Source organism: Delphinapterus leucas, chromosome 3, assembly GCF_059928025.1.
Source record: "Delphinapterus leucas isolate spDelLeu-1000000601 "Yukka" chromosome 3, BTC_Dleu_Yukka2, whole genome shotgun sequence".
Classification (NCBI taxonomy): Eukaryota; Metazoa; Chordata; class Mammalia; order Artiodactyla; family Monodontidae; genus Delphinapterus; species Delphinapterus leucas.
In genome coordinates this window covers 157,550,187-157,576,838 of record NC_143131.1, presented here as the reverse complement: position 1 = coordinate 157,576,838, position 26,652 = coordinate 157,550,187, and the positions used below count along the sequence as shown (strand labels likewise).

Genomic DNA, 26,652 nt, shown 5'->3' with positions numbered 1-26,652 from the left:
CATTTGGTCTAGAGACCAAATGAGTTTGGTTTATAGTATGCGGTAAGGCTAGAAGATCATTACTTCCTCTGAGTTAAGGCTCATAGGCCACTGGTTGCATCCAGTTTCCTTTGCTCATTTTCATAACCTGTACACATTTAAATGCAGGACTTTGAGCTTAATTGGAATCCCAAAAGTCCTTACTTCTAATTGATTAGGCCACTAAACTACATTGATACATTCACTAAAAACCCAAATCCTCATTTATTTCACAAGAAGACTAAAACAGTTACAGCCTTCTTAGCAAAGAAAAAAAAAACCCAACTTACAAAGCAGTTGGAGGAGGCAGTGAGACATAGTATTTAATGTTGCAGACTTGGGGTGAGCTTCCTGCTCATTCTCTTAGCTTTGTTGCTGTGGGCATGTTTCTTGCCTTCTTTAAGCCTTTTCCAGAGCTTCACCAGAGAATGTGGAGCAACCCACATAGCACCTAGTGCTTCTCACGCCAGAGCTAGAATTGGACGTGACGTGTGGCAGGGAGCCATTTGGCCATCCAAAGCCTGAGTGTTCTCACCTGCCAGCTCTGCTGGCTGTCTCTAGTTCTCTTGGACCACTCAGCTTGTAGTCCAGGTGCACACTCAGTAAACCCCCAGGAGACTTGCTAGACTGTAAACTGGCATTTGGTGGGGGTTGAGCTCATCCTGCCCTTCCCATTTCTCATCTCTACAGCATCACCTGGGACTTTGCCCAGCCTAGTTTAAAGGAACTCTAGAGACCTGGCTCCCCCACTGCTCAGAGTTAAACCTGCTCCCTCATGGGACTGGAGCAGATGATCAGCCAGTATCTTTATTAAAATCATCTCATTATGTTTAATCCACTCAGCAAGTATTAACGATCTCTGTGCCAAGGCCTTTATTCGGGGCACACAGATGAATGAGATAATCCCTATACCCTGAGACTTCCCCCTTAAAATCACTGCCCACCCAGCCATTTTCATTGCAGATAGGAAGAAATGGTACTGAGGAGAGATCCTTGTCTCCTCTGGTTCTTGTAAGCCAGTAGAGATTCACTATGTAGAAATGCCAAAAGTCTTTTGAAGATGAAGACTTACCTACTAAGATTTTAAAATTTTAAATTTCCGGACTTCCCTGGTTGGTCCAGCGGTTAAGATTCCGAGCTTCCAATGCAGGGAGCATGGGTTCAATTCCTGGTCAGGGAACTAAGATCCCACATGCCATGTGGTACAGCGCAAAAAAAAATAATGATTAAAATTTTAAATTTCCTTAAAATGTCCCAGAGCTATAAGCTTAATAAATGATATCAGATGTACTATTAAGGTCCTAACACCTTTACTTACTAAACCTAGAATTTTTGAGAGCATGGGTTATGTTTTAATTCATTTCTGGTGTATTTATTACGCATGGTCCTTATGTGTTCAATGAATGGCTGTTAAACTAAATTATAATAAAAGAGATGTTAGGTTTCTAGCACTTTTTTCTTATCTGCCCCCACTGCTAGGCCAGGCTGGCAGTCATTCATTCAGGCACATTGCACACACACCATGCCCAGCCTTCCTCTCACCTGACCTGGCGTTCATTTATTCTACCAACACTAATGGACACCTGATCTGTGCCAGGCCCTGGGCTAGCTGGGAATGCAGAAGTGAATCAGACATGATCCCTGCCCACAGGGGCTCATGGTCTAAAGAACATACATATAACAATTGCAGTTAGGCTAGAAGAGCATCGCTTCCTCTGAGTTGAGTCAAATCCTAGATCCTAGTACATGCCTTTAGAAGTATTTCAGCCTTTTAGTTTTTTTTTCATGTATAAAATGACAGTGATGCTGGGCTCACACTAGGGTTCAGCAAGTACTGCATGTCAAGCACTGAGCACAAGTGGTAGCTGTGATTATTATAGATGCTTTGTTCTGAGGATGCACAGACGTGATAGCCTAGAAAAAGCTTCTCAGAGCTGAGGCTTCAAGGTCAAGTAGAAGGTCCTCCAGAGAAGGTGAGAGAAAGTGTCTAACCAAAGCAAACAGCATAGACAAAGACCCAGAGGCCAGAACTGCCCCGCTTATGGAGAGTGGTGAGAGGTCTGGCTGGAGAGTTTAGCAGGTTCTTGAAAACCAAGAGGTTTGGGCTTTATCCTGTAGGCAATGAGGAATCAATGAAAGGTTTTAAGTAGGAAAGTGAATGTGATGTGCTTCATTAAATTCTCTCTGATAGCATGGAAGTAATTCTCAGTGGGAGAGGCAGCTGTGATTGCTTGATTCTACCTCTACCTCTCCCTCACCCCAGCCTAACTAATAATCAGATCCCTTGTGCTTTGCTGGACCATATCCCAGACCTAGAGTCTTTAGGTCTGAAGCCCAGCATCTATTGTTATTAAATTGCCCCAGGTGATTCTGATGTGTGGCTGGGTCTGGGAATTGCTGAACTGAGGGTGCCATGAGGATCTTTGCGGAGGCCTAGGCTATTCTTTAAAGAATGGGGCTTCCTGGGGGAGGAGAGGGCTTTTCCATAAGCAGGAGAAGAAACAGCCTTAGTTTTTTTTTAAAAAAACAAACTTTTCCTAGTTCTCCAGTTGTTGCCCATATTCTCCAACTGCTAATCTTTCTTTGTGTATGGAAACACGTGCTGCCACCTCTACTGAATGATTGGGATGCACTGATTCATGAGACACAGGCCCTGCCCTTGAAAAGCTGTCTTCTTTGGAGAAGACAGATTTTAATAATCATGATACACGTGATAAACTCTCTACAAGAGACATGTAAAAAAGTGTTAGGGCATCCCAGAGCAAAGCACAGTTTATTTTGCCTGTGGACTTAGGAGAATGTAACACCCAAATTGAGCCTAAAAAGGAAGAGGCAGAGGGAACAGTGTGAGTGAAGATGTGAGTGCTTATGTATTGGAGAAAGGGAATGGATATTGTGGGAAGGAGTGGTTAATGGTTCTTCGTGGCAGAATATGCAGAGCAGAGAAGGACTGAGGAGAGGCATGCTTGTGTCCCGGGAAAGGCCCAGTGTTTGCACCCTTCAGTTCTGTGCCCATGTTCTCACCCTCATCCTTCAGACGCTAGGTGGATGAACATGGTGCAGTCCTATAGGCCACCTGTCCTTTATTTCCTACCCAAGGCTCTTAGCTATCCACATCCCTTTGTGGTTTCCCCCTCCATTCTGAAGTGAATAGATATAGGGAAACTAAGGCAGAAAGAAGGGCCCGGAAATATTGGAGGTTCTTATTAGGAAGTTGCAGCCAGAGAATGTGGGCTGGGTGGGAGGGGGGGGCGGGGGTCAAAGAGACCTTGAAGGTCACCTGTCTAGTCTTCTGTCCTGTGCTTCAAGTAATAACTTTGGATTGGGCAAGTCTCACTTAGTAAGTTTCCCTGTCATTTCTTCCAGGACAGAAGAGGAAAGAAACTAACGGGTATTGAGCACCTACTGTGTGCCAGGCCCAGGCCAGGTACTTTATATAATTTATTTCCTTCTGTCCTCACCACTCTGTGAAGTATGGTTTTATTCTCATTTCATAAATGAGGAAATTGAGGCTCAAAGAAATTCAGTAATAATCCAAGATCATACTGAAAATGGCAGAACTGGGATTTGAACTCACAACAGTCTGTCTCCAAAGTTCATACTCTTCCACCCATGAGAACTCTGTGTTGCCATTACAGAGTAGTCGGTAATAAGGTTTGCCTAGGGTTCCAGGTAAATAAGCAGCAGCTTAGGCCTTCCTGTGGCTGATTACACCCAGGAGGCAGGTTTGACAGATGAACTAGCCTTGGCGGGTAGAGGGCCCCTGGGGTCAGAAAGACTCACTGCCCTATCCTTGACTCAGCTTGTACAACCGAAGAGAATTCTCCACAAAATGGCTTTATGTTGTGAAACTATTGTCCTACCTCTTGGAAGGACCTGAGCCAACAGCCTGAGTGGGAGTTCGGGTGAAAGCTCCAGGGCACTGAGGTTGTATCAGCTCCCTAAGAATTAACTACACCTCTGATGGCCAGCAGTAGAATGGTCTGAGATTCTTACCCATTAGTGGCCTGGAGTGACGCAGCCATGCCTTTTCAACATGGTATGTCGGGAAAGGGGCTGGTTTGGCTGTGTTTTAGTTTCTATCCTTTGTGTAGAGCAGCTGAGACATGAGCCAGATGGGCTTTAAGGATTCGTTCATTTATTCAATGAATGCCTACTATGTGCCAGACCCAAGCCAAGCCTAGTTCCTGGACACACTTAAATGGCCGCAGTCTACTCCCTGCCCCCAAAGAGCTCCCATTCTACCAGGATTTGGAGTAGGCAGAAGATATGTCTATGGCACAATGTGATAGGTGCTATACTGAAATAATTCTACTCAGCCTGGTCCAGCAAAAGCTTCAGCGACCTTTGACCAAGATTTTAGGGGATAAGTAGGAATTTCCTGAGGAGTAAAGCTGAGGTGCTGGGGTTTGAAGGGACAAGGTGTATATGAGGAACAGTATGAATAGAACCTATGGTTCTCAGGTGTTAAGCGTGGAAATGGAGTATGGAGAGGTCAGCTGGGGCCAAGTTATAAATGCCAGAGGCCAAAGGGTGCCCTGGTAGCGAGCTCCACCAGAAAGGAGCCTAGAGCTCAAAGAGAGACCAAGGTAGGAAAGAGGAGGTAAAGGAAAGAGATCCTCAAACTGGATAGGTATGTGAGAAGGCACATAATAAGCTTATATTAAGTAGAGAAGCCCAATGTCCTAATCAGTTTTTAACTTATGTATTATTTTGTTTATTATAATTGTTATTTTAATGTGTTCCTGCCTGATTCTCCAAAATGAATATGAGGCATCCTGGGAGTTTGGGAGCATTGACAACCCCGTGCATGAACCTGCCTGGTTTACGCATGTGTTCTTAAGGCAGGAACTCTATGGTTCACAGCACCTAGCACAATGGTTGGCACCAGGTAGGGGCCCTGAGAATGTTTGTTGAATGAGGGAATGAATGGGTGAACGGAAGAGTGAGTGGTAATGACTGGGCTGATAAGTTTTTCTAGGCTGGGGATTAATCATTTTCTCTGCTTTTGGAAGGGAATTTTAACTGTTGTCCTCTGCCTGCCTCAGTGACAAGGAGGCTTTTGGAGTTGGGTGACTTGAGAGTAGAGTGCTCTGCTGGGCCACTTCAGAATAGAATTTGGAAACTGTTGCAGGGCTGCTGGTTAGATACAGCATGTGTCTTGGGGGAATCCTCTCAAACATACACAAACTCTTGGGAGTAAAAAGAATCCATGAAAGGAATGAGAGCAGGTTTGGTTCTGGAAATTAGATCCAGCTTTCAAGAGCAGTCCTTGACAGCCATCTGGCCTAGTGACACATAATTCCCAGGTTGTGGCCAGAAAGTCTGAAGTGCAAAATTTACTCATGCCCCCAAAGAGCTATCCAGATACGCCATGAACTGCTATATGGTTGTTAATAATCACTGTTGCTTATAGTGCACTCACTGGGTGACAGGCACTGTTAGATGCTTTACATCAGCAGTTCTCAAAGGGTTTGGTCTTGGGACCCTTTTACATTACTAAAAAATTTTGAGGACCCGAAAGAGCTTTTGTTGGTTAAACTATTGATATTTACCAATTAAGTATTAAAACTGAGAAAGTTTAAAAATATTTAGTTACTAATTCATTGCAGAATAACAATATTAAACCTATCACATTAACATAAATAACAACTTCTAAATTAAAAATAATAATTTTCCAAACAAATTAGAAAAGTGGTCTTGTTTTCACTTTTGCAAATTTATGTCTGCCTTAATAGAAAGAAGTTAGATTCTCATATATGCCTCTGTATTCAGTCTGTTGCAATACATTATTTTGATTGAAGTATGTTAAAAAAAAAATTCAACCTCACACAGATACATAGTTGGAAAGAGAAAAGTATTTTGATAGCCTGTGCAGACGATTGTTGGTATTCTTCTTTGCAATATGGAATCTGAGACCATATCAATAAAGTCTTTATACTCATTTACATTAAAATCTGTTGGTTCAAAAAAAAAAAAAAATCTGTTGGTTCACCTAACACTTTGAGTGGACTTTATACCAGTGCATGATTCTGTAACATTATGCTTTGATCATTTGGAAAGTAGGTTCACTGAGTTATGTAGATCTTCCAAATGTTTTCCTGTTTCATTTTATAATATCAAAAGATAACATTTGTTAATATCACCATCAGTTTCATCATAAAGTCTTTAAGTATTGGGAAGCTGTCAAGCTCATTGTTGTGGATACAACTTTTCCAAAATTCTAATTTTCTCCTGAAACTTGAATTTTATCATTGACCATAAATACAGAGTTGTTTTCCTTGAAGTGACAGGCTCGTTTTGGTCATTTTTTGAGAAAATGTCTGCCAATAACCCAGGTTTGAATAACCATACTTTGTCAGTCATTCTTTGAAGTAAAAATGGTGTTCCATGAAACAACTGTCTTCCCCTTTCTTTGATTTTATCTCTTTTTTCACAGGAAAACTAGAATGTCTTAGCATAATGCTTCTCAGACAAAGAAGAAAAGTCTTGGGTCTGGTCAGGTGAGGGAGCAGGCACTGGTTTTAATGGCTGCACATGCCAGCCTCCTGGGCTGAGAGTGGCCACAGTCTAGGCTTCCCCTGGCTCATTGACTGCTCTGGGGTTGTGCGTGCTACAACACTGATACCCTGTGTGAGTAACCCCACACTGTCCAGAGATTTGGGGTTTGCTCAGAGAATGAAGCAGAATTATCTTGGAGCTTTTTTGAGCAGATCCCAAATCTAGAGAACCACTAGAACCTTTCCTTTTTCTCCTCCGTGTTTTACCTAAGGCTAGACTAGAATCTGGAGAGGCTCTGAATTTAAACTGAGGTAAGAAGTAATAGTTAGCTGTTGCCCAGGGTTTCTGGATTTAAGAATCAGTTCCATCAGCCTTTGTGATGAAGAAACATGGTTGGAATTTTCATTCATTCGATAAACATTTATTGATTATGTTATTCATGTGGGAATACTGTGCCAGGTGCTAAAAAGTACAGCTTGAGAACAGCTAGTTGAAAGCCTGAATTGACTACAGAGGATAAGAAGTCATGATTGCCAGGAATTTGGAAAATGGCAGGAGATTGCAGTCAAAGGGAACTGTGAACCAAGAGCTTTTCTCTGCCAAAGCAAAAATTTGAAAAATCTGGTAGTATTAACTGTGTATGATATCTCCAGGGATTGGAATTCAAACAACCCTCTGGCAATTAAAGTAGAGATGAAAATGTCAGAGGGAAAAGTCCCCAGGCTCCACTGGGAGTTTTACCCAGGGGCAGGCACCAAAGATTAGAGTTAAGACAGCTCTGAGGGTGGCCCCCAGAACTACCTGGGCCTAGAAAGAAAGAATCTAGTATACCAAACTCAAGACAGTGGATAAGCTAGTTTCCAGTGTAGACTTATTAAGAACAGACCAGCCAAGGGGCATAGATAATAGATTGAATACCTCCTGTATGGATCCCTTGAGCTAAGTGCTTTGCATCTCTAATGTCACTTAATCCTCTGGGCAACCTTATGCAATGTAGGTGGTATATCCCTGCTTCAGATTGTACTTAATTAGCTTTCCAGGCCCTGTGTTTCTTCCTTTAACCAGAAAGACAGCCTGCCCTGTAAATTCACTTCCATTGATGGCTATTCTTATTTATCATGTGTACCATTTTGGCTCTAGGGAAAGTCATGTTATTTCCATGAATGTGGAATCTCATTGTAATCCCCAAGGAATGCAATCTTCCACTCTTCCACACTTGAGATTGTAACCATTTGGGTGGAGGTCCAGGGTGGGGAGATGGCCTTTTTCTGTGGGAAACAGTAATTTCAAGCAATGTCTCACCAAACTGCCTGCCAGCTGTATTGCCATGGGGACACTTAACAAATCTGATTTAGCCACTATGTGCCGAGCTGAGCCTGTGCCCTGTGCTGTACTGTGAGGGATCCAGACAAGAATCAGATCTGGTACTTGCCTTCTAAGAGCACAATCCAGTAGAAGGGACAGATAAATAAGTTAAGTGGAAGGCACAGATGTTGTAACAAAGGCACAATGTGCTGTGGGGATATGGGAAGGAGAGGTGAATTATAAGAGGGAATCTCTAGGAAAGCTTGGGTGAGATTGGATCTAAGCTGGGCCTTATTTAAGCCTTGCCCTTCTACTTAGTGGTAAATGTGGGGAGGAAGGGGGTTTTAGGCAGAGGATCCTCTTTAGCAAAGGCATGACATAAGAGTACAGGGAGTATTTGGGGAAGTTAAGGAATGACTTCATGGAGTGAGGACAGATTAAGATGCCTAAAAATCACCTTCAGTTCATCGCATGTGAGAGACTCTTGCATTCTCTTAAAATACAATGATTGTATATTCTATATTTTCAATCGTAATCCTGATTTTAAATAGTTTCCCATTGCCCCCATCATGTTCATAATTAGTGCCATATGTTGAACAACATATATGCCTGGCACTAGGTGCTTTATCACAATGCTCACAGCCAACTCTGCAAGTCAGGACTTAATCCCATTTTATAGATGGAGAGACGTAGAATAAGTAGAACTTGCCCAGCATTATACAGCTGGTAAGTGATGGAGGCCCAGGATTAATGCCAAAGTGAGTGTTGTTTCTACTACACCCCAGCACGTCCCACAAATACTTTGGCACTAAGTACAGTCACATTGATTACATATTTAATTTATAAGAATTCTGTTTTCACTTTTAAAAGAAAACAGAAAAAATCACTTATTACACCTTGTCATTTACATTATACATTTGAATTCTTGGTTGTACCTACAAAACCATATATACTGTACCTTACAGGCCATATAAAAAATTTCGAGAATAATTTTACTCATACAAGATTTTCATCTTATGTAATAACTATAGAACCTAACACTGAAATGAAATGAAACTCCATTGTAGTAAAATTACACGTCCTGGTGTTTGCCTTAAAAATATGGTTACTTTTCTATTTCTCACAGGGAAAGGGACTTGGGCCTTGACCTCATCTCCTCCTCCTGGAGTTACTGTGGCATTTTGTAGCTATGGAAAGGCTTCCCTTGCCATAACTTATCTGAACACCATCCTTCTCCATCAGCCTTCCACTCTTTCCATGAGATACTCATCACCAATGGGTTCTAGAAGCCTATATTCTTTTGCAACTGCCATTAAGCAGCCGACTTGCTCACTGAAATGTCCCCTTGGCACAGACTGTTTAGGCAGCATCTCACATGAGTTCCATATGTAAGATTCCTTCCTTTCTCTCTCTCTCTGGTACTCTTTTCCAAGGTCCTTGTACTTCCGTAAATGTTTCAGTATGCTCCTGGTACTACTGTTTGATTCCTTTCTTTTTCTAGAAACCAGGGACCCAAGTCAGTGTAATTGTAACATTACAGATTTAAGGATACCCTGATGCCAACTTATTGTGAGAAGGTGATTTTATTCGAAAAAGATGATGCCATTTATTTTATTGGTAGGATGAAAATAATACTCTTATTAATTCCTTTGCTTAGGCCTCTGCAAATACCTGTTACCTAGTGGTGGGTAAGTTTGGAAGGTATATCAGCTAACTACTGTGTGTAACAAACCACCCCAAAGCTTAGTGGCTTAAAACAATACTATTTATTATTTGTCATGAGTCTCTGGGTTGACTGGGTGTTTCTGCTGATCGCGGCCTACTTGGCTGATCTCAGCTGTGCTCACTCGTGTATCTGATCTGCTGGCCAATCAGCTGGGAAGACTCAGTTTTCCCCACATGTCTCTCACATCCCTCCAGCAGCTAGCCTGGTCATGCTTACATGGCATGACGGGTGCGAGAGCGAGCAAGCCCAGCCATGCAAGGAGGCAAGTAGAAATGCATACACACTTTTCAAGCTTATGCTGGCAGCATATTTGCTAACATCCCGTTGGCTGAAGAAAGTGACATGACTGTCAGAGTGAGAACGGACTATAGTACAAAGTTGCAGAATATAGGAAAGCCATTAATTGGGGTCATTAGACACAATCAGTCTCCCAGTCAGTACCCCTCAATGTGACAGAAAACCTATAGACTTATATTTCTAGGTGAAGTTTGTCCTAGAAGGGAAAAACAAAATCCAAATAATAATTACCGTGTACTGGGACCATGCTATCGGCACGCACAGGGCTAGGCACTTTCCCTATCTAGGCACGAACCCTCACAACAACTCTGCAAGGTAGGTAGGAAATCAGAGCTCAGGAAGTTCAATAACTTGCTCAAGGTCACCCAGCTAATTTGTGGTCAGGGAAGGATTAGAATGTGTGTCAGTCTGACCCCCGAAGCCCAGGGTTTTTTCACCATACCTCACTGCCTCTCAGAAGCACCAGGGTTTGCCCTACCCTCCAACTCAGTTTTCAACTGAGTTGATAACTCTTTGGTTCCTCCAAAATGCTGCTGTGATCCTAATGGAATTGTGCAGCTCTTCAGGAACCCTACATGTTCCCCCAAACTGCATTAACTGAAACATTTTTTCTTTCAGGTGGGGATTGGTCTGTAGACTTCACAGACACCCAAGGTTTGTGGCGTCTCCCAGACATGCCAGAGAAGGAAGGGCCATCTTCTCATTAACCTTCAAGATTTGGGGACATTGGGGCATTAGGGCATTTGAGCATGAGCTTTGGAGTCAGCCTCACTAGGGTTCAAATCCTAGTTCAACCACTCACTAACTCTATAACCTTGGGCAACTTATTTAACTTCTTGAAGTTTGTTTCTTCTTTTAAAAAAAAGAGAAGAATGATAACACCTAGTTTGCAGAGCTGTTACAAGGACTAAAATTTGGTAAATAAAGTGCCTAACCCAGTGCCTGGCACGTAATAAGTGATGTCATTAGTATTGTTAATATTATTTCTAAGCAGAGCCCTTCCCCTTCTGGGAAACCCTGTTTCTGTCTGTTGGACAGGTTCCCCCCACCTCCAGCCAGTCTGTGCAGACTTGCTGCCTGCTGTGTCACCGGGAACGCAAAGGCTGGGAAGAAGGCCCTTCCCAAAATGGACTGGTGTTGCAGGGTGAGAAGCTGCCCCCTGACTTCATGCCAAAGCTCGTCAAGAATCTCCTAGGCGAGATGCCTCTATGGGTCTGCCAGAGTTGCCGAAAGAGCATGGAGGAAGATGAAAGGCAGACAGGTCGAGAACATGCAGTGGCGGTAGGTAACCGCTGAGAAGGGGTCCCTGAATGCAGGAGCGCTGCCTGCCCAAAGAAGTCAGGCTGCTGAGCCGTTGCTGCCTTGTCCTCTCAGGTGGCTCTCCTCAGGCAGCACCTATGCCCAAGTGCCAAGAGGCTGCTGGGCTGCATCCACACAGCATTAGCAGCTTGGGTTCACATTTGGGGGAAGAAAAGAGAGGTTTCAGGCAGCCCACCAGCCCCTGAGGACAGTGCACAGTGTGAGGGCCGGCTCAGATGTACTGGTAGATTGAGATCCTGACCCTTCCCTGTGACTGTGCTGCCTTCAGCTCTCTGGCAGCTCAAAAGCCAACCAATATGATATGGAGGGCAAAGGTCAGTTTGAGGGTCTGCAGTATGCCTCCATTAGAAGGCTTCCAAGATGCCTAGAAGCTGTCCAAGTGCTATCTCCTGAATCACAGAGGTCCGACTCCTCGTTTCTTATTCCCCCCAGCCCCTCTGTTTTACCCAGAATCAGTTCAGCTTCAGGACTCCTAATTTAAAGACTGTTCCTCTCCTTGCCAGCTCTCAGGACTCCCTAAAGGCCCACAGTTAACAGGCAGTCTCTGCCATTACCAGAATCTCTCTCATCATATCCACATACGTCACTGGGAGCACCACAGCCCCTCTTGGCAAAGGCCTGGCCCGCATTTGCCCTTGAACCTTTAGTTGTGGGAACTGTGCTTTGGCCATGGCATGGGGGTCTGGAGGAGGAGGTGTCCCTGGGGAAGCTGAGGCAGCAGAGGGTTAGCTCTGATGTTTCCTCTTTTACCATGAGCCTTTTTCTTCCCCCTTCCCCAGATCTCCTTGTCACACACATCCTGCGAATCTCAGTCTTGTGGGGGTGACTCTCATTCCTCTTCGTCCTCCTCTTCATCGTCCTCATCCTCGTCGTCCTCCTGCCATGGGAACTCAGGGGACTGGGATCCCAGCTCGTTCCTGTCAGCACATAAGCTCTCGGGCCTCTGGAACTCCCCGCACTCCAGTGGGGCCATGCCAGGCAGCTCGCTCGGGAGTCCTCCTTCCATCCCTGGTGAGTCTCCAAGCTCGGAAGACAGCCAGGCCCCATAAGTGGAGAGAGCTCTGTTTTCCTAACTGCTTGTTCAAACAGATCAGTAAGATCGGTTATTAAACAAATATTAAATAAAATATTGAGCTGGCCGAAAAGTTCGTTTGGGTTTTTCCATAACATCTTATGGAAAAACCTGAACAAACTCTTTTGGCCAACCCAATAAGTAAAAGTGGAGCTGTTCTGGTGGAAGCCAAGCAGGGAATCTAGCCCTTGACTGTCTTGGTGGGAATCCTTTCCCCAGGACTGGCTCTGATAGCTGTTCCCATTGGATCCAAGAGGGGACCTGGTAAGCACTGGCTGAACAGAAAGTGAAGTCTGAAAGGGCCTTTAGGGAATTAGGAATCAGATCACCTGACTCCTGCAGCAGCCCAGAGGGCCTGGGTGCCTCCTTTTCTCCATCTAGGGGATGGGTGCTTTTATAAAAGTACTGCACTTCCATCCACAAGAGATAGGCAGTGTGAGCTGCCTTGATTATTAGCCAGTTTTGCAGCTGTGTAAGCCTTTTCTAGACCCTGAGATAACACTTAGTGACCCAAAGAAAAAATCTTGGGTTTTTGATGTACTGTGTAAATATGAATTACTGTCTGCTTCTAAATGGAGGACCTGAATTCTTCAAAGGGGTGCTGCCCCCAGAATTGTGAGTTGAGTAATGCATAATTCCAGTTATTTTGGTGCATAAGCCAGAGAGAGTCATCAAAGCCTTTTCCCACTTGTCCTCTGAAATCTGGGGCCACCCGGGAGTCTGGCATACCCTGGCTGCCTCAGTCCACATGGCCCAGAGGCAGAGCCTCAACCTGCTGCTCCACTGGCTTCTGTAGATCCTGCCCTGGGCCTGAGGAATGCCTGTTGACAGGCAGGTCCTAAAGAGGCACTGAGAGACAGAACATGTATCCCCTGTTTATGCCAGCAGAGGTGTTGTGGCCTTGCATGGGGCTGGCATTCCTGGTGCCTTCTCTCTCAGGCCTGGACTTCAGACTGTCCAGCTGCTGCCTAAAGAGAAATCTCTCCAGCCCAAGCTACTGCTGGGCTTTTCCGAAAGGTCACAAGTCCACCATGCTGAAAGGCTGTTCCCAGGCATGTTCCCTATGGTCACAGTAAGCAGGATGCTGCAGCAACGAGTCATTGGGCTTCCTTCCCAAGATCTGGGCTCCCACTGACACCTCTCTCCCCCATCCGCCCACAGGTGAGGTTTTCCCCATCTCGGAGCACCACCGGCACTCAGACCTCACTGCTCCACCTAACAGCCCCACCGGCCACCACCCCCAGCCAGCGCTGCTGATCCCATCTCACCCCGGATCTTTTGGCTCACCACCCCACCCGCACCTGCTGCCTACCACCCCGGCAGCACCTTTCCCTGCCCAGGTTTCAGAATGCCCTATTGCCATGGCTGCTGCCCCCCACACCCCAGGGCCATGTCAGAGCCCCCACCTTCCCTCCACTAGCATGCCGCTCCTGAAGATGCCTCCACCATTCTCGGGTTGCAGCCACCCCTGTAGTGGGCATTGCAGCGGGCACTGCAGCGGGCCCCTCCTCCCACCGCCCAGCTCTCAGCAGCTCACTAGCACTCACAGGTGAGTGGCGCAAAGAGCAAACTCCCTGACAGCTTGAACTTAAAGAGTTTTGGGAAACTTTGCAAAGGGTACCTTTGGGATAGAAATTAAAGGGTAGACTGTGTTTATGTTTTTTCCATAGTTCAATTATAAAAGAAATATGTGTTTATTATTTAAAAACTTGGAAAAATTTAGAAATGTATAAAATTCCTGGCAACCTAAACTTTAACACTGCAGTACATTTTTTCTTGATGTTCTTTTTTTTTTTTTATATTTATTTATGTATTTGGCTTCGCTGAGTCTTAGTTGCAGCATGCGAGATCTTTAGTTGTGGCATGCAGGGTCTTTAATTGCAGCATGCGAACTCTTAGTTGTGGCATGTGGGATCTAGTTCCCTGACCAGGATTCGAACCCAGGCCCCCTGCATTGGGAGTGCGGAGTCTTAGCTACTGGACCACTAGGGAAGTCCCGTGACGTTTCTATATATAAATAATATATATAAATAACAAAACGAGGTCCACATTCTATATATTTTTGTGTGTTTATTTTTTAACATTATACCATGATCATTTCCCCAGTTAAAATTCTTCAGAAAACTTTTCAGTGGCCATATAATGTCTAATTGTACAGCTCTAGCATAGTTTATCATTCCCCTATTCCTGGATATTTAGGCATTTCTAGTTTTTAACTGTTATAGACTAGGCTGTAATAAGCATCCTTGCACACAAATATGTTTGAGTCAGGAGTTCTGTCCTTAAGATAGATTCCTAGAAGTAACTCTTAAGTACTGAGAAAGTTTATATTAATATATATATGAAAGATACAATTTTTTGGAGAAGATAGATTTATCTTTTTATATTGTAAATCACATGTGTGTGATTTTTGGCCATGCCTGGTGGCATGTGGGATCTTAATTCCCTGACTAGGGATTGAACCCATGCCCCCTGTAGTGGAAGCTCGGGTCTTAAGCACAGGACTGCCAGGAAAGTCCTCTAAGCACCTTGATAATGATTCCTTCCCCGTGGAACCTCCCTCACCTTCTCCCATCTCAGAAGGTGAGAAAGGCACCAGAATATGGGGGTTGTCAGTTTTTATAGGGGTGGGTAATTTCATAGGCTAATGAGTGGGAGGAGTGTTCCAGCTCTTTTGGGAAGGGGCGGGGATTTCCAGGAATTGGGCCAGAGCCCACTTTTTGATCCTTTTGGTCCATCTTGGAACTGTTATGGTGCCTGTGGGTGTGTCATTTAGCTTGCTAAATGACAGTAAGCATATACAGAGGCTCAAGGTCTAGTGGAAGTTAACTTGTGTGCCATCTTGGACCCATTTGATTCTAATCAGTTTACGTCATGTCCTTGGGCTATGTCATTCTTTCAAAGGCTGTGCCCTGCCCCTTTCCCTCCTGTTTCATCCCCCCCCCACAAAGATTTTACTCCCACATTCTTATGGGAAGCAGAAGGGCGATGGTTGGTCCGTCTTCTGTAACTGCTTCAAGGCTGAGTAGGACTGTTGACCCACCCCTGCTCCTTGCCCCACCCTTCCTCCTGCCTCCTTTGGCCCTAGCCCTGGGGCACTCCTACTGCTGATGGCCAACCCAGGGCTCTGACTCTTCAGGCTCCAATTCTGGGACCTTGCAGGCCTGTCTCTTCCTTACCCTGGGAAAACAGTCTGTATTACAGGGTGCTTCCAGAAATCCTCAGGCAGAGCAGTGCAGTGAGAGAGCGTGAGCTGTGTACACAGACTGAGTCCTAGCTGATCCTTGGGCAAAGCAGTGAAGCACTCTGAGCCTCGGCCTCCTCCACTGCAATGTGGGGATGGCAGCACCTATTTTGCAGGATTTGGGGGATTGTTAGAAATAATATGCTGTATACAGTATCTGGCGCAAATAGTAGCTCTTAGAGTCTGTGGCCCACAAGGCACATTTGCTTTCTTAACTTCAAGGCCCCATGGCTAAGGCAGCTCTGTCCAGTGATTCAGACTCAATCATAAGGACCTTAGAGGGAATTCCCTGGTGGTCCAGTGGTTAGGACTCGGCACTTCCACTGCCAGGGTCCCAGGTTCAGCCCCTGGTCAGGGAACTAAGATCCCACAAGCCGCGTGGCATGGCCAAAAACAAACAAAATGGGGAAAAAGGGGCCTTAGTAAAAGGACATTGACCTCCTTTGGATGTTCCAGGGAGCCATCAGTCCACTAATCTGTTCAGACACATACTTACTGAGCACCTACTGTGTACAAGGTTGTTATGCTACACACTGGGGCCCAAAAATAGAAGCGGCATAGTCCCTATTCTTGAGGAATACACAATCTGATCTGAAAGAAAGATGGGTAAACAGACCATTGCTATAAAGCGTGATAGTAGGATAGAGGTATACCTGGCGTCCTCAGAGTCCAGGAGGCTCACATGGTAGGCGTGGGCAGGAGGCACAGGGAACCTTTCCAGAATAGCGCCATTGAGCTGGGCCCTGAGGGACAGAGAGAGTGTTTGCCCTGTTTTTGTGAGGTTCTGATTTGGTCTGACTGCCTTGGCTTTTGTGGGATGAAGCAGTTGAAGGTGATGGTGGGGATGCTTCCTGGGCTCCTTGTGGCCTGCTCCTGCCCTTCCCTTCCTCACCTTTGGGCCTGTCTTTCTTCCCCGTCAGCAGGGACCCTGGGTGCAAGGGGCACAAGTTTACCCATAGTGGCCTGACCTGCCAGCTACCCCAGCCCTGCGAGGCAGACGAGGGGCTGGGCGAGGAAGAGGACAGCAGCTCAGAGCGTAGCTCCTGCACCTCATCCTCCACCCACCAGAGAGATGGGAAGTTCTGTGACTGCTGCTACTGTGAGTTCTTCGGCCACAATGCGGTGAGTGAGCCCCGCCCAGGCCAGAGCGGGCTTGTGGCCAGCCGAGGGGAGCCAGAGGAGCACCCTGCTCTCCCCAAGGCCCCCTTGCTCATGGGGCTAATAATTGTGCTTGGACCCTGTGAGTCCTCCCACCAGCGTCCACTCGCTCGATCCTCACAGCACACTGGTGAGGTAGAGATTTCTCAACATTTTGCTGCCTTTGCTCTTCTCATGGTTTCTCTTAAGATTCGCTTTTGTTCCTTAGGCAAAAAGAAAGGAGGTGGCAGAGGAAAGCTATGATTCTGATGAGTATGTATACGTGTGTAATCACAGAGAAGTGAAGGCTTGTGCATGATGAAGGCAGAGTGGAAGCAAAGGCTCTCAGTCCCCAGTGTGAGAGCCAGCCGAGGGACAGGTAGTGAACACAGATGGTGCCAGGAAGGAGGCTCAGAGCAGAGTACATGCTGTCTCTGGGCGGGGAGAAAGCAGTTCAGAAGTCTCATAAGGTGAAGAGGGAAGGGCTGCTGGCTAAGGGAGAGCAGTTGAGGACAGAAGAAATGAAAGTAATTACATTGCTGGTCACCTTTGAGCTAGCGGTTGTTATCCTCATTTTAGAGATGACAAAATTGAGGCTCACAAAGGCTCAGTGAACCTGCCCAAGGTCATACAGCTTCTGAGTGACAAAGCCTGGGCTCAAACCTGCTTTCCTGGCTCCCAAGTTACTGTGCTCCCAACACTGCTGCGTACCGCTCACTCCTTCCACCCACCACTGCCTTGGCTCCGGGCCTGGCTGAGGGTGAAGCCATTTGGCCTTAGTGGCTGTGGTAGAAAGAACAGTTGTCTCGCTTCTCACCACGTTTGGTGCCGGCGGGTGGGAGTGCTACGGGCTTCACAGGCCCAGGGTGTAACGTCAGCACCTCCCCCTCCCCCAGCCACCCGCTGCCCCGACGAGTCGGAATTATACCGAGATCCGAGAGAAGCTCCGCTCAAGGCTGACCAGGCGGAAAGAGGAGCTGCCCATGAAGGGGGGCGCCCTGGGCGGGATCCCTGGGGAGCCCGCCGTGGACCACCGAGATGTGGATGAGCTGCTGGAATTCATCAACAGCACGGAGCCCAAAGTCCCCAACAGCGCCAGGGCCGCCAAGCGGGCCCGGCACAAACTGAAAAAGAAGGTGGGTGTGGCGGGAGCCCAGCTCTACCACCTCTTCTCCCCGAGGAATCCCTCGCCCCAACCCCCAGGACTTTTGGGGCATGAATGGTGCTGGCGGCTCTCTGCTCTGGGAAGGTCTGAATAAGTTTGGGAGGCATCAGGATGAGGGAGCCTGGGGGCCAGTGATTGGAGGAAAAACAAGTCATAGCGTCAGAAGCCGCTTGCTGGATTCCTCAAAGCCCAGGACTTGCTTCAGTCAGGTATTCATTCAGCAAACACTTCTGCAAATACTGGGAGCTAAAATATGATGCAGTTAAGTTCTCACCCTGGAGAAACTCAGTCCAGTGGAGAGACTGACACAAAACTGGACAAGCACGTTAGTGTGTGACAAGTGCTGGGATGAGGGAAGCCCCCCGTCCTGCCTGGGCGTGCTGGAAATGGCTGTACAACGAGGCTGCCTTGGGAGCTGAGTTGTAGGGGGTGAGTACAGATTCATCAGGAGGGCCCTCCTGGCAGCAGGAATAGCACGTCCACAGCACCTTTGTGAAGCCAGAGCTCAAACCCAAGAGAGGTAGGAGAGATAGTGGAGGTGAAGGAAGGGCCTCTTGGGCTTTGACTTGATCCTACAGCTGCAGGGGGGTGGGGTGGTCGCTGGAGGGCTTTAATCACAGAATGCACTCGCCAGATCTGCATCCCAAGATTACGGTGTGACAGTATGGAAGGTAGCCTGGAGGGGTAATACTCCAGGCTGCAGAACCAAGAACCAGGGGAGGAATGATTGATAATGGGCCTGGAGCAAGAGAGATGGGTTTTTCAGAGGAGGCAGGTGATCTGATTGCAGGACAAGGAGATGATGGAGTTTGGGATTATCTCCCAGGTGTTTGCTAGGGTGACTGTCAGGATGGCGTACCTTTAATGAGCAAGGGTGGAATTGGCAGAAGACTGGGAATTCAGTTGGGACACAATTCAGTTGGTGACTCGGAGATTCTCATGAGACGTCCAAGTGGAGATGGAGGTGTGGGTCTGGGAGTTGCTGGCATGGGGATGTAATTGAAGCCATGGGAATGACCCAGCCTGAGGGCTGAGTGAGCTCCTCCCAGAAGGCTGAGGATAGAACCAGGGGAGCTATTCCTGGGCAACCCTCCTGCCAGGGAAGCACCACAGTTTGATGGCTCAACCCCTGCCACCTCATTACCTCTTGGCCTGCCTGCCCTCAGCTTTGTCTGCACAGTGCCACACTCAGGAGCTCAGCCGAAGAGAATGGGTTTGACAACTAGCTAGCTCCAGGTCCTGGGTGGTCAAACAGCCCTGGTGCTCTGGAAAGCAGCAATGATTCTCCATCTTTTTCCAAACCAAAGGACAAACCAGGACCCCATCTCTGCAGCCTGAAGTAGTAAGCCAAAGGGTCCCACCACTGCCTTCAGAAAATGGTCAGCATTTTCTGTCTCCTGGCCAGCATTGCCTGGCCAGAAGTGTGCAGTGGGCAGCAGTGGTCTCTTTGGCCTTTCCTGGCCTCCCAAGGCAGTGGTTCCTAGTCAGGTCCCAGCAAGTACGCTTCACAGTTCCCAGGCCTGGTGTGCTTTTCATAAATCGCTATGCCTGGATATCCTTTCTCCTTCATGTCTGCCCCCTCATTTTCCTTCTGAAAACCTCCTCCCAAGCCCAATTCACATGTTTCCTTCTTTGCAGTCTTCCCCAGGTAATATCTTCCGCTGTGCTACGGCTGCACCTCGCACGTCTCTCTAGTCTGCCTTTTATCATTCTCTACTCGTTCAGAAACTTCCTGCACAGCTACTGTCTGCCCTGCCCAGTCTAGAGGCCAAGATACAACACAGAAGCGGGTAGTTCTGATATCCTATAACTAGCGATCATGGTCATTATCTGTTTATACATCAACCTCCTCCCCGGTACCCCTCCTCCACCTCCCAGACTTAACTACAGTCCATCAAAAACACAGCTTCCACCAAGAACCATCCACCCACTACCCACCTGGGGAGACAGGTAAAGCTGGGTATTCTTTTGCTCCCTCATACAATTTCTGGACCATGACTCACTCTCTCTCTCTCTCATGTCCTAACCCTTGCTCCTTTGAAACCAACCCCTGGCTGTGTCATCTGCAACCTCCCACCACCACTCCTCTTCATCCACTGAAGACTGTCTCCTGTCCTTCTTCCCTTACCTTGACCATCATTCATTCACTCTCCTACCAGTCCCCTTAGTTCCTTGCGCCGTTGCCCTTCCTTTACACCCGCTCAGAAAAACCAGCCCTGGGTTCGACCCCAGCCTGCCTCTCCCCTTCTACACCTTGAGGAAGGCACTGGATTGAATCTATCTGTGGCACCCAGGCCGAGTGGTCTCCCAAGTGCCTGAGCCCCCACTTTGCTGCTCTCTAGTCTTCTGGCTCCTCGTCACTTCCATTCTCCCCAGTCCCTTTGTCAGACCTCCATTCTGCTCCAACTGCCAGGCTCTCCCCACCCCCACCTTATTTTTTGGCAGATAACCTTACTTACTGTTTCAACAAGGATTAAAAGCCAAGTGGACAGGCACTCTTTCAGTGTCTTACCACCCCACCTGCAGACTTCCTTGTCTTGAGGGAAGAGTTAGCCCTTTTCCTACCTAAGGCCTGTGCAGTCCTTCCTGCCTCCTCAGTCTAACACCAGCTTCCTGCTGTGTGGCTCCAGCCTCTCTGGGCTGTTTCCCGTCAGCAGTTCACTGTGCCCAGTACTCTCTTTTTTGAAGGAAGACTGTCCTTTGAGCATACAACCTCACACTACCCCAGTCTCTTTCCTCTTCACAGAAAAACGTCATCTGCATTTACTCTGCAATTGTCAGCTCACTGCAAATTGTCTTCCACCTCCACTGCTCCACAGAGCCACCAATGAGTTCTTTGTTGCCAAATCATTCTCCTGTTCCATCTTCTTTTCCACTAGGCAACATCTCACACTTTGTTCTCCTTTTCAAACACTTTTCTTTGGCTCCTCTAACTTCAGCCAAGTGGGGGTGGGGAAAGGGCAATGGGGAGGCCACATTCTCCACATTTCTCACTTCTCTGCCCTCTGTCCTGTCTCCTTTGTGAGCGCCTCTTCCTCTGCCTGGCCCTCCCCCTTGAGGACAGGTCCCTGGGAAAGAGCCATCTAGATAGTGTTGCCTCCCAGGTCATTATGTCCACCTATTTCCTCCCTGCGCTTCATGGTGACATCTCCTGCTGCTGGGCACCTCCTCACACATGTCCTCCTGCAGGTACCCAAACTCAGCACATACCAAACTGAGCGTGTCATCTTTGTCCAAAGAGCCCGCTTTTCCTTCTCCGTTGTCTGTCTAGTTAACGGCACTACCATCCACCCAGTTGCCTGAACCAGAACCCCAGGTGCCATCTGGGAGGACTACATCATGGTGATGGAGAGCAGCGGGCCTTGGAATTGGACCCCAGTTTGAAACCTGGCTCTGCCATATTTGCTGTATGACCTTGGGCAAATCACTTAACTTCTAAGCCTCAGTTTCTTCCTCCATAAAATGAGAATAACCGTAGAACCTAATTCAAGGCTTTTGCAAGAATAAAATGGAGTGATGCACAGAAAGGTTGGGCAGAGTGAACGCTTGGTCAGTGTAGCTGCTGCAGCAGCAGTAGTGGTTGTTGATATTGATTTCATGACTCATTTCATTCTCTCTCCCCACCCGTAACCAAAAGTCCTGGCTGTGCTACCTCCCAAGTAGCTCACACCCTACTGCCACTGCTTAAAAAGCCTTCCGTGGCTGAACATTGCCCTTAGGGTCAAATCCAGGCTCAAGCATGGCCTGCAGGGCTCTTGAGGATCCAGCCCCTGCTTAGCTTTCCAGCTTCATCTCTCAGTCTGCCCCTATCGCCTTCCTGCCCACTCCCCCCCACCAGAAGAAATCTGTGCTCCAGCTGTCCCTCTGAATGTTTGCATTCCCTAAATATTTCGCCTGTTCCCGTTTCCCAGCCTTTCTGTTTCCTTTTGTCTAGAAAGTGCTTGTCTCACACTTCCCAGGATAATCCTGTTCACCCTTCAGTGCTCAGTGAGATACTGCCTTCTCTGGCAACCACCTCCTGATGGCCCAGTCTGGGTTCCCAGAGCACTCTGTGCTTTTTTCCCTGTACCTCTTGTCACTGGCACTCAGAATTAAACAGCCTGTTTGCATGTCCGTCTCCCCTGGCAGATTCAAGTCAGTGAGCAGAGACTGTCTCACACATGACTGAATTCCCAGTGCCTCATAGAATCACAAGTCAAAAAATGATTGTCAAAGGATATTGAAAAACATAAGAACTTCTGAAGATCACCCCTGGGTGAGCTTTCCCAACTCTGTCTCTTAATTAGCATGTAATCTAGGGCCAGTTCCTTATTCTTTCCAAAGATGAGTTTCCTCATCTGTAAATTGAGGATAACGACACAGCAAGGGCAGTTGTGAGGATTAAGTGAGACAGCATGGGGAAGTACCAGGCTCATGGTACATAGCAGAAAATGCGTGGTTCTGTGCTTTCTCCTTCTCTCACTACCAAATTATATATGATTCCACGTCACTCCCTCTATACCAGTAGTTTTCAGTCTTTTGTAGAGCAGCAAAACTCTTTTCTGCAATTGAAATCTTCCATGGAACCTCAATTCCTAACAAATAAAAGCAAAGCTGTTCTGGTGCAGAGGAGGAGCAGAGTGAAGGGCCTTCCAGTTCTTTGTCCATCCCAATGGCCTCAGAGCTGTGTAGCATTGAACTCCACGGCACACAGCTGCTCTAGACTGTTTCTCTTCCTCACCTGAGTGCCACATTGCCAAGGTACAGCCTTATTAGTGCCCAGGGAAAGGGGCACACACCCACTCAGGTGTCCTCATAATGACCCTCTGATGTATATAGGTTGGCAGTTTTTCTCCCAAATTTGCAAATGGAGATTTTAAGGTTCAGGGAGAATAAGTGATTTGTCCAAGGTCCCACAGTTGTGGTCCTAGTCAGCTGTGGAGCTAGTATTTTAAGAGAATAAATGACCCTGGGGCACAGGGTCACCTGTTAAGTTGACATTGAGGTGGCCGCAAGACCTCTTTTCTCGCTTTACTCATCCTGTTTCTCCCTCTCCATTCCCAAATCAGCCTGAAATAGGTGAAATCATCTGGCTCCTAGCACACGACTACCACTTTGTTCCCGTTGGCTTTTTTTTTTTTTTTTTGCGGCCTTTTGCGGCCTCTCACTGTTGTGGCCTCTCCCGTTGCGGAGCACAGGCTCCGGACGCGCAGGCTCAGCGGCCATGGCTCACGGGCCCAGCCGCTCTGCGACAAGTGGGATCTTCCCGGACCAGGACACGAGCCCGTGTCCCCTGCATCGGCAGGCGGACTCTCAACCACTGCGCCACCAGGGAAGCCCCCCGTTGGCTTTTGACAACTGTCTCCCATCTCCCTCTAAAGGCCTCCTTAGCCTGCTGGTGCCTTGAGGTTAGGCAGAGGGGTGAGCTGACTCAGCCCACAGACATGTTTTCGCTCTCCAGATCTGACTCTGTCAATGCTGAATGGCAGGGTCCAGCCTTCCTCAGCCTCCTGGTCCTCACCTGGGCAAAGGGGCTGCTTTTACATCTTGCTGTGGGGGCCCCATGTAGCTGTCTGTTGTATGCCACTGGGCATGCTTTAGGCATGGCCTTGATTGCCCGAGGCCAACTAAGCACTGAGTGGCCTTCCTGTGGGAACTTGGCCCTCTCCAATAGCCTCCCTTATGTGACATCAGGAGGGCACACACATTCCCGGCCACCCAGAGCAGTCTGCTCTACCATGGTAGTCTCACAACCCCACATCTTCCTTCTTGAAAGACCTACCTGATGTCATGGCTTCTTTTCCCCTACCACCTGCAGAATTGGAGAGAATGCCTCTGTAGCAGCCATCTTCCTTAATGCATCCCCACGTTGGTCTTCACTCCAGAATTACTGTCCCCATTTTGCAGATGAGTCCACTGAGGCTCAGCAAGTGAGTGAGTTGTTTAAGCTTATGCCTGGGAGGCAGATCCTATCCCTTTTGAGTCCTAGCCGCCTTCGCTTTTTTAGGCCCTAGAACTGCTCCTGGGGCCCTGGATGAACAAGATGTAAAAACCCTATCCTCTGTGGGTATAACTGCCTCCATCCCCAGGATATGTACCTATCTGATTGCATTTCATCCTCATTACTGCAGGGTGAGCAGGCCAGGATTGCCAGGCCCTGCCTCTAGCCAGTTAGTGGCAAAGCTGGGCCAGAGGCAGACATGTCAGGTGTCGCATTGTGCCTGGCAGCTGCCAAGGCCCTGCGGAAACTGCCTCTTGTATTGGCAGGAAAAGGAGAAGGCCCAGTTGGCAGCAGAAGCTCTAAAGCAGGCAAATCGTAGTGTTTCTGGAAGCCGGGAGCTGAGGCCTACCAGGGAGAGGCTCTTGGAGTGGCCCAATCAGGAGCTGGATCGGGTCAACAGCTTTCTGAGCAGCCGTCTACAGGAGATCAAGAACACTGTCAAGGACTCCATCTGCGCCAGCTTCAGTGTGTGTGAGCTCAGCATGAACAGCAGTGTCTTCACTAAAGAGGGGGCTGCTGAGCCAGAGCCTCAGAGTCTAGCCCCCTCAAACCTCAATGGCTCCTCAGAGCAACGGCCTGACATTAACCTTGACCTGTCCCCTTTGACTTTGGGCTCCCCTCAGAACCATATGTTACATGCTCCAGGCGAGCCAGCCCCACCATGGGCAGAAATGAGAAGTCTCCACCCACCATGGACAGAGGTGAGGGGCCCCCCTCCTGGTATCATCCCAGAGAATGGGCTAGTGAGGAGACTCAACACCGTGCCCAACCTGTCCCGGGTGATCTGGGTCAAGACACCCAAGCCAGGTAACCCTAGCTCTGAGGGGCTAAGTGTAAAGGAGGTCCCTTGTTGCAAGCAGGAGCTGCCTGAGCCTGTGGCCTCAGGTGGCAAGCCACGGAAGGGCAAGAGACAGGGTAGTCAGGCCAAGAAGAGCAAGGTGAGCCCAGCTCCCCAGTCCCCAGCCTGCCTTGAGACTCCCAGTGCCAAGAGCCAGACCCCCAGCCCCAAGCAGCCAAGCAAGGCCCCAGAGCCTCCCAGAGTGGACAGCTGTGCCGAGGCTGGAAAAGGGAGCCAGGGGACCCGACCAGGACCAGGCTGGGCTAGCAGCCCCAAAGCTGACAAGGAGAAGGGCAGCTCCTGGCAAAATTGGCCAGGTGAAGCCAAGGCACAGCCTCTGGAGCAGGAGTCTGTGCAGCCCCCAGGCCCAGCAAGGCCACAGAGCTTGCCACAGGGCAAGGCCCGCAGCCGTCGGAGCCGCAACAAGCAGGAGAAGTCAGCCTCCTCCTTGGGTGAGTGCACCAGGAACTGAGTGGCTGACCCCCGACCCAGCCAGGCCATGGGGTGGAGGGCAGTCCTCACATGTGAGCAGCATTGCCCCAAAAGCATGACCCAGACGCCTGGCTGTGAGCACTGAGCCCTCCTGGCTGTGTCTTCCTAGACGATGTGTTCCTGCCCAAGGACATGGATGGGGTGGAGATGGATGAGACTGACCGGGAGGTGGAGTATTTCAAGAGGTAGGTATGAGGCTGCCTGCTCTCCCGCTCACGGTGGACTCCAGGGCCCCCCCTGACACACACACACACTCAAGCCTCAGAAAGGCCTCACCCTCAGCCATGTGCCCTTGGAGGGAGAGCTTGTCCAGCCCCTCCTGGCTCTCTCCCACCAGCCTATCTGCTGGGACACAGGTAGCCAGGATGATTTGGCAGGACAGGTCATCTGGGAAGGTGCAAGGGACAGGGAGCAGGAGGCATGTCAGACCCCAAGAACAAGGGCTTTCTCCAGTTTTATTCACCTGCACTTCCTCTGCTCTGCCTGGGATGAGTTTGGGGGGCAGAGGCAAATCAAACACAGTCCGTCTAGGTGGGGAGAGAGAGCCATAAACATACAATCCAGTGATAAGTGCTGTCCGAGGAGTAAGGGCATGGGGCTAGGGCCTAGGAATGGCCAAGCTGAGAGGTGGGGTGGCCAGGGCAGCCCTCCCAAAAGTGGTAACCAGGCTGAAACGTGAGGAATAGGAATGAGTGGGCCAAGTAAAATGAAAACAGTTTGAGGGCAGAAGAAACACATTATCCTTGAAGGAACAGAAGGCATCTCAGTATAGCTAGAGTAAAATACAGGGTGAGGAGGGAGGCTGTATCCTAAGGCATTGTCACTCTCTTTACACATTGTCCCCTGGGCCTGTGGGCATCTCATCCAGGAAGCCCCATACTGCTAGACCCCAACACCTGGGAGCCAGAGGGGTTGTGCAGAGCTGACCTGGTTTCTTTAGTGACCATGATACACACGTCTAGAAGAGGGTCCAATGGAGAGAGGAGGGAACCTCTGATTGTGCTTCTCTGGCATCTCCCGAACCTAACAGGTTCTGTTTGGATTCTGCAAAGCAAACGCGTCAGAAAGTTGCCGTGAACTGGACCAACTTCAGCCTCAAGAAAACCACTCCCAGCACAGCTCAGTGAGGTATAGAGACCCCCTTCAAGTGTTGCATGCACCCCCTCTTCCCATGCTGTGCCACCTTTTGTGCCCCTGCCAGGCCATTTCATGCTCTGGGGCATAGAGAGTTGGACTAGGTGCTCGGCTGGCCACATCTCTTCTCCTGAGAGCCCTCCTGCTTGTGTTCCTGAAGGGCCCTTCCAGCCCTGCTATCTCCTGGGGTATCACTGCCAGGCTTCTACTTCCCTCACCAGCTGCCTCCCAAAGTGTCCAGGAGGCCATGGGCCTCAGAGGGCTGCCCCCATGCCCGACATTATCAGCCTGAGGGTTGAATCTCGTTTGCCTGGCCTGGCTTCTACACGCAGGCTACCAAGGTGCTTCCGAGTTGAAGCCATGCGAAAAGGACACAGCCCCAGGGGAACAGTGACAGGGCAGCCATGCTAGACCAAGGCCTTG

The 26,652-nt window shown here is 48.4% G+C and overlaps 1 protein-coding gene across 18 annotated transcripts in view; it reads left to right on the top strand.

Annotated features, from left to right (window-relative positions):
- LOC111169875 (protein FAM193B) overlaps window positions 1–26,652 on the top strand; it is a 31,518-nt gene that overhangs the window by 3,093 nt on the left and 1,773 nt on the right. For 2 of the 18 annotated variants that reach the window (XM_089909763.1, XM_089909764.1), the window contains 9 exons: window positions 3,390–3,445; window positions 10,886–11,128; window positions 11,947–12,178; window positions 13,401–13,788; window positions 16,404–16,605; window positions 17,517–17,756; window positions 24,032–25,055; window positions 25,205–25,280; window positions 26,126–26,223. In XM_089909763.1, coding sequence (XP_089765889.1) covers window positions 11,015–11,128; window positions 11,947–12,178; window positions 13,401–13,788; window positions 16,404–16,605; window positions 17,517–17,756; window positions 24,032–25,055; window positions 25,205–25,280; window positions 26,126–26,222 — 2,373 coding nt within the window. In that variant the 5' untranslated portion in view covers window positions 3,390–3,445; window positions 10,886–11,014 and the 3' untranslated portion in view covers window position 26,223. The other 16 variants (XM_089909761.1, XM_089909762.1, XM_022564452.2 and 13 more) reach the window with 12 other exon arrangements.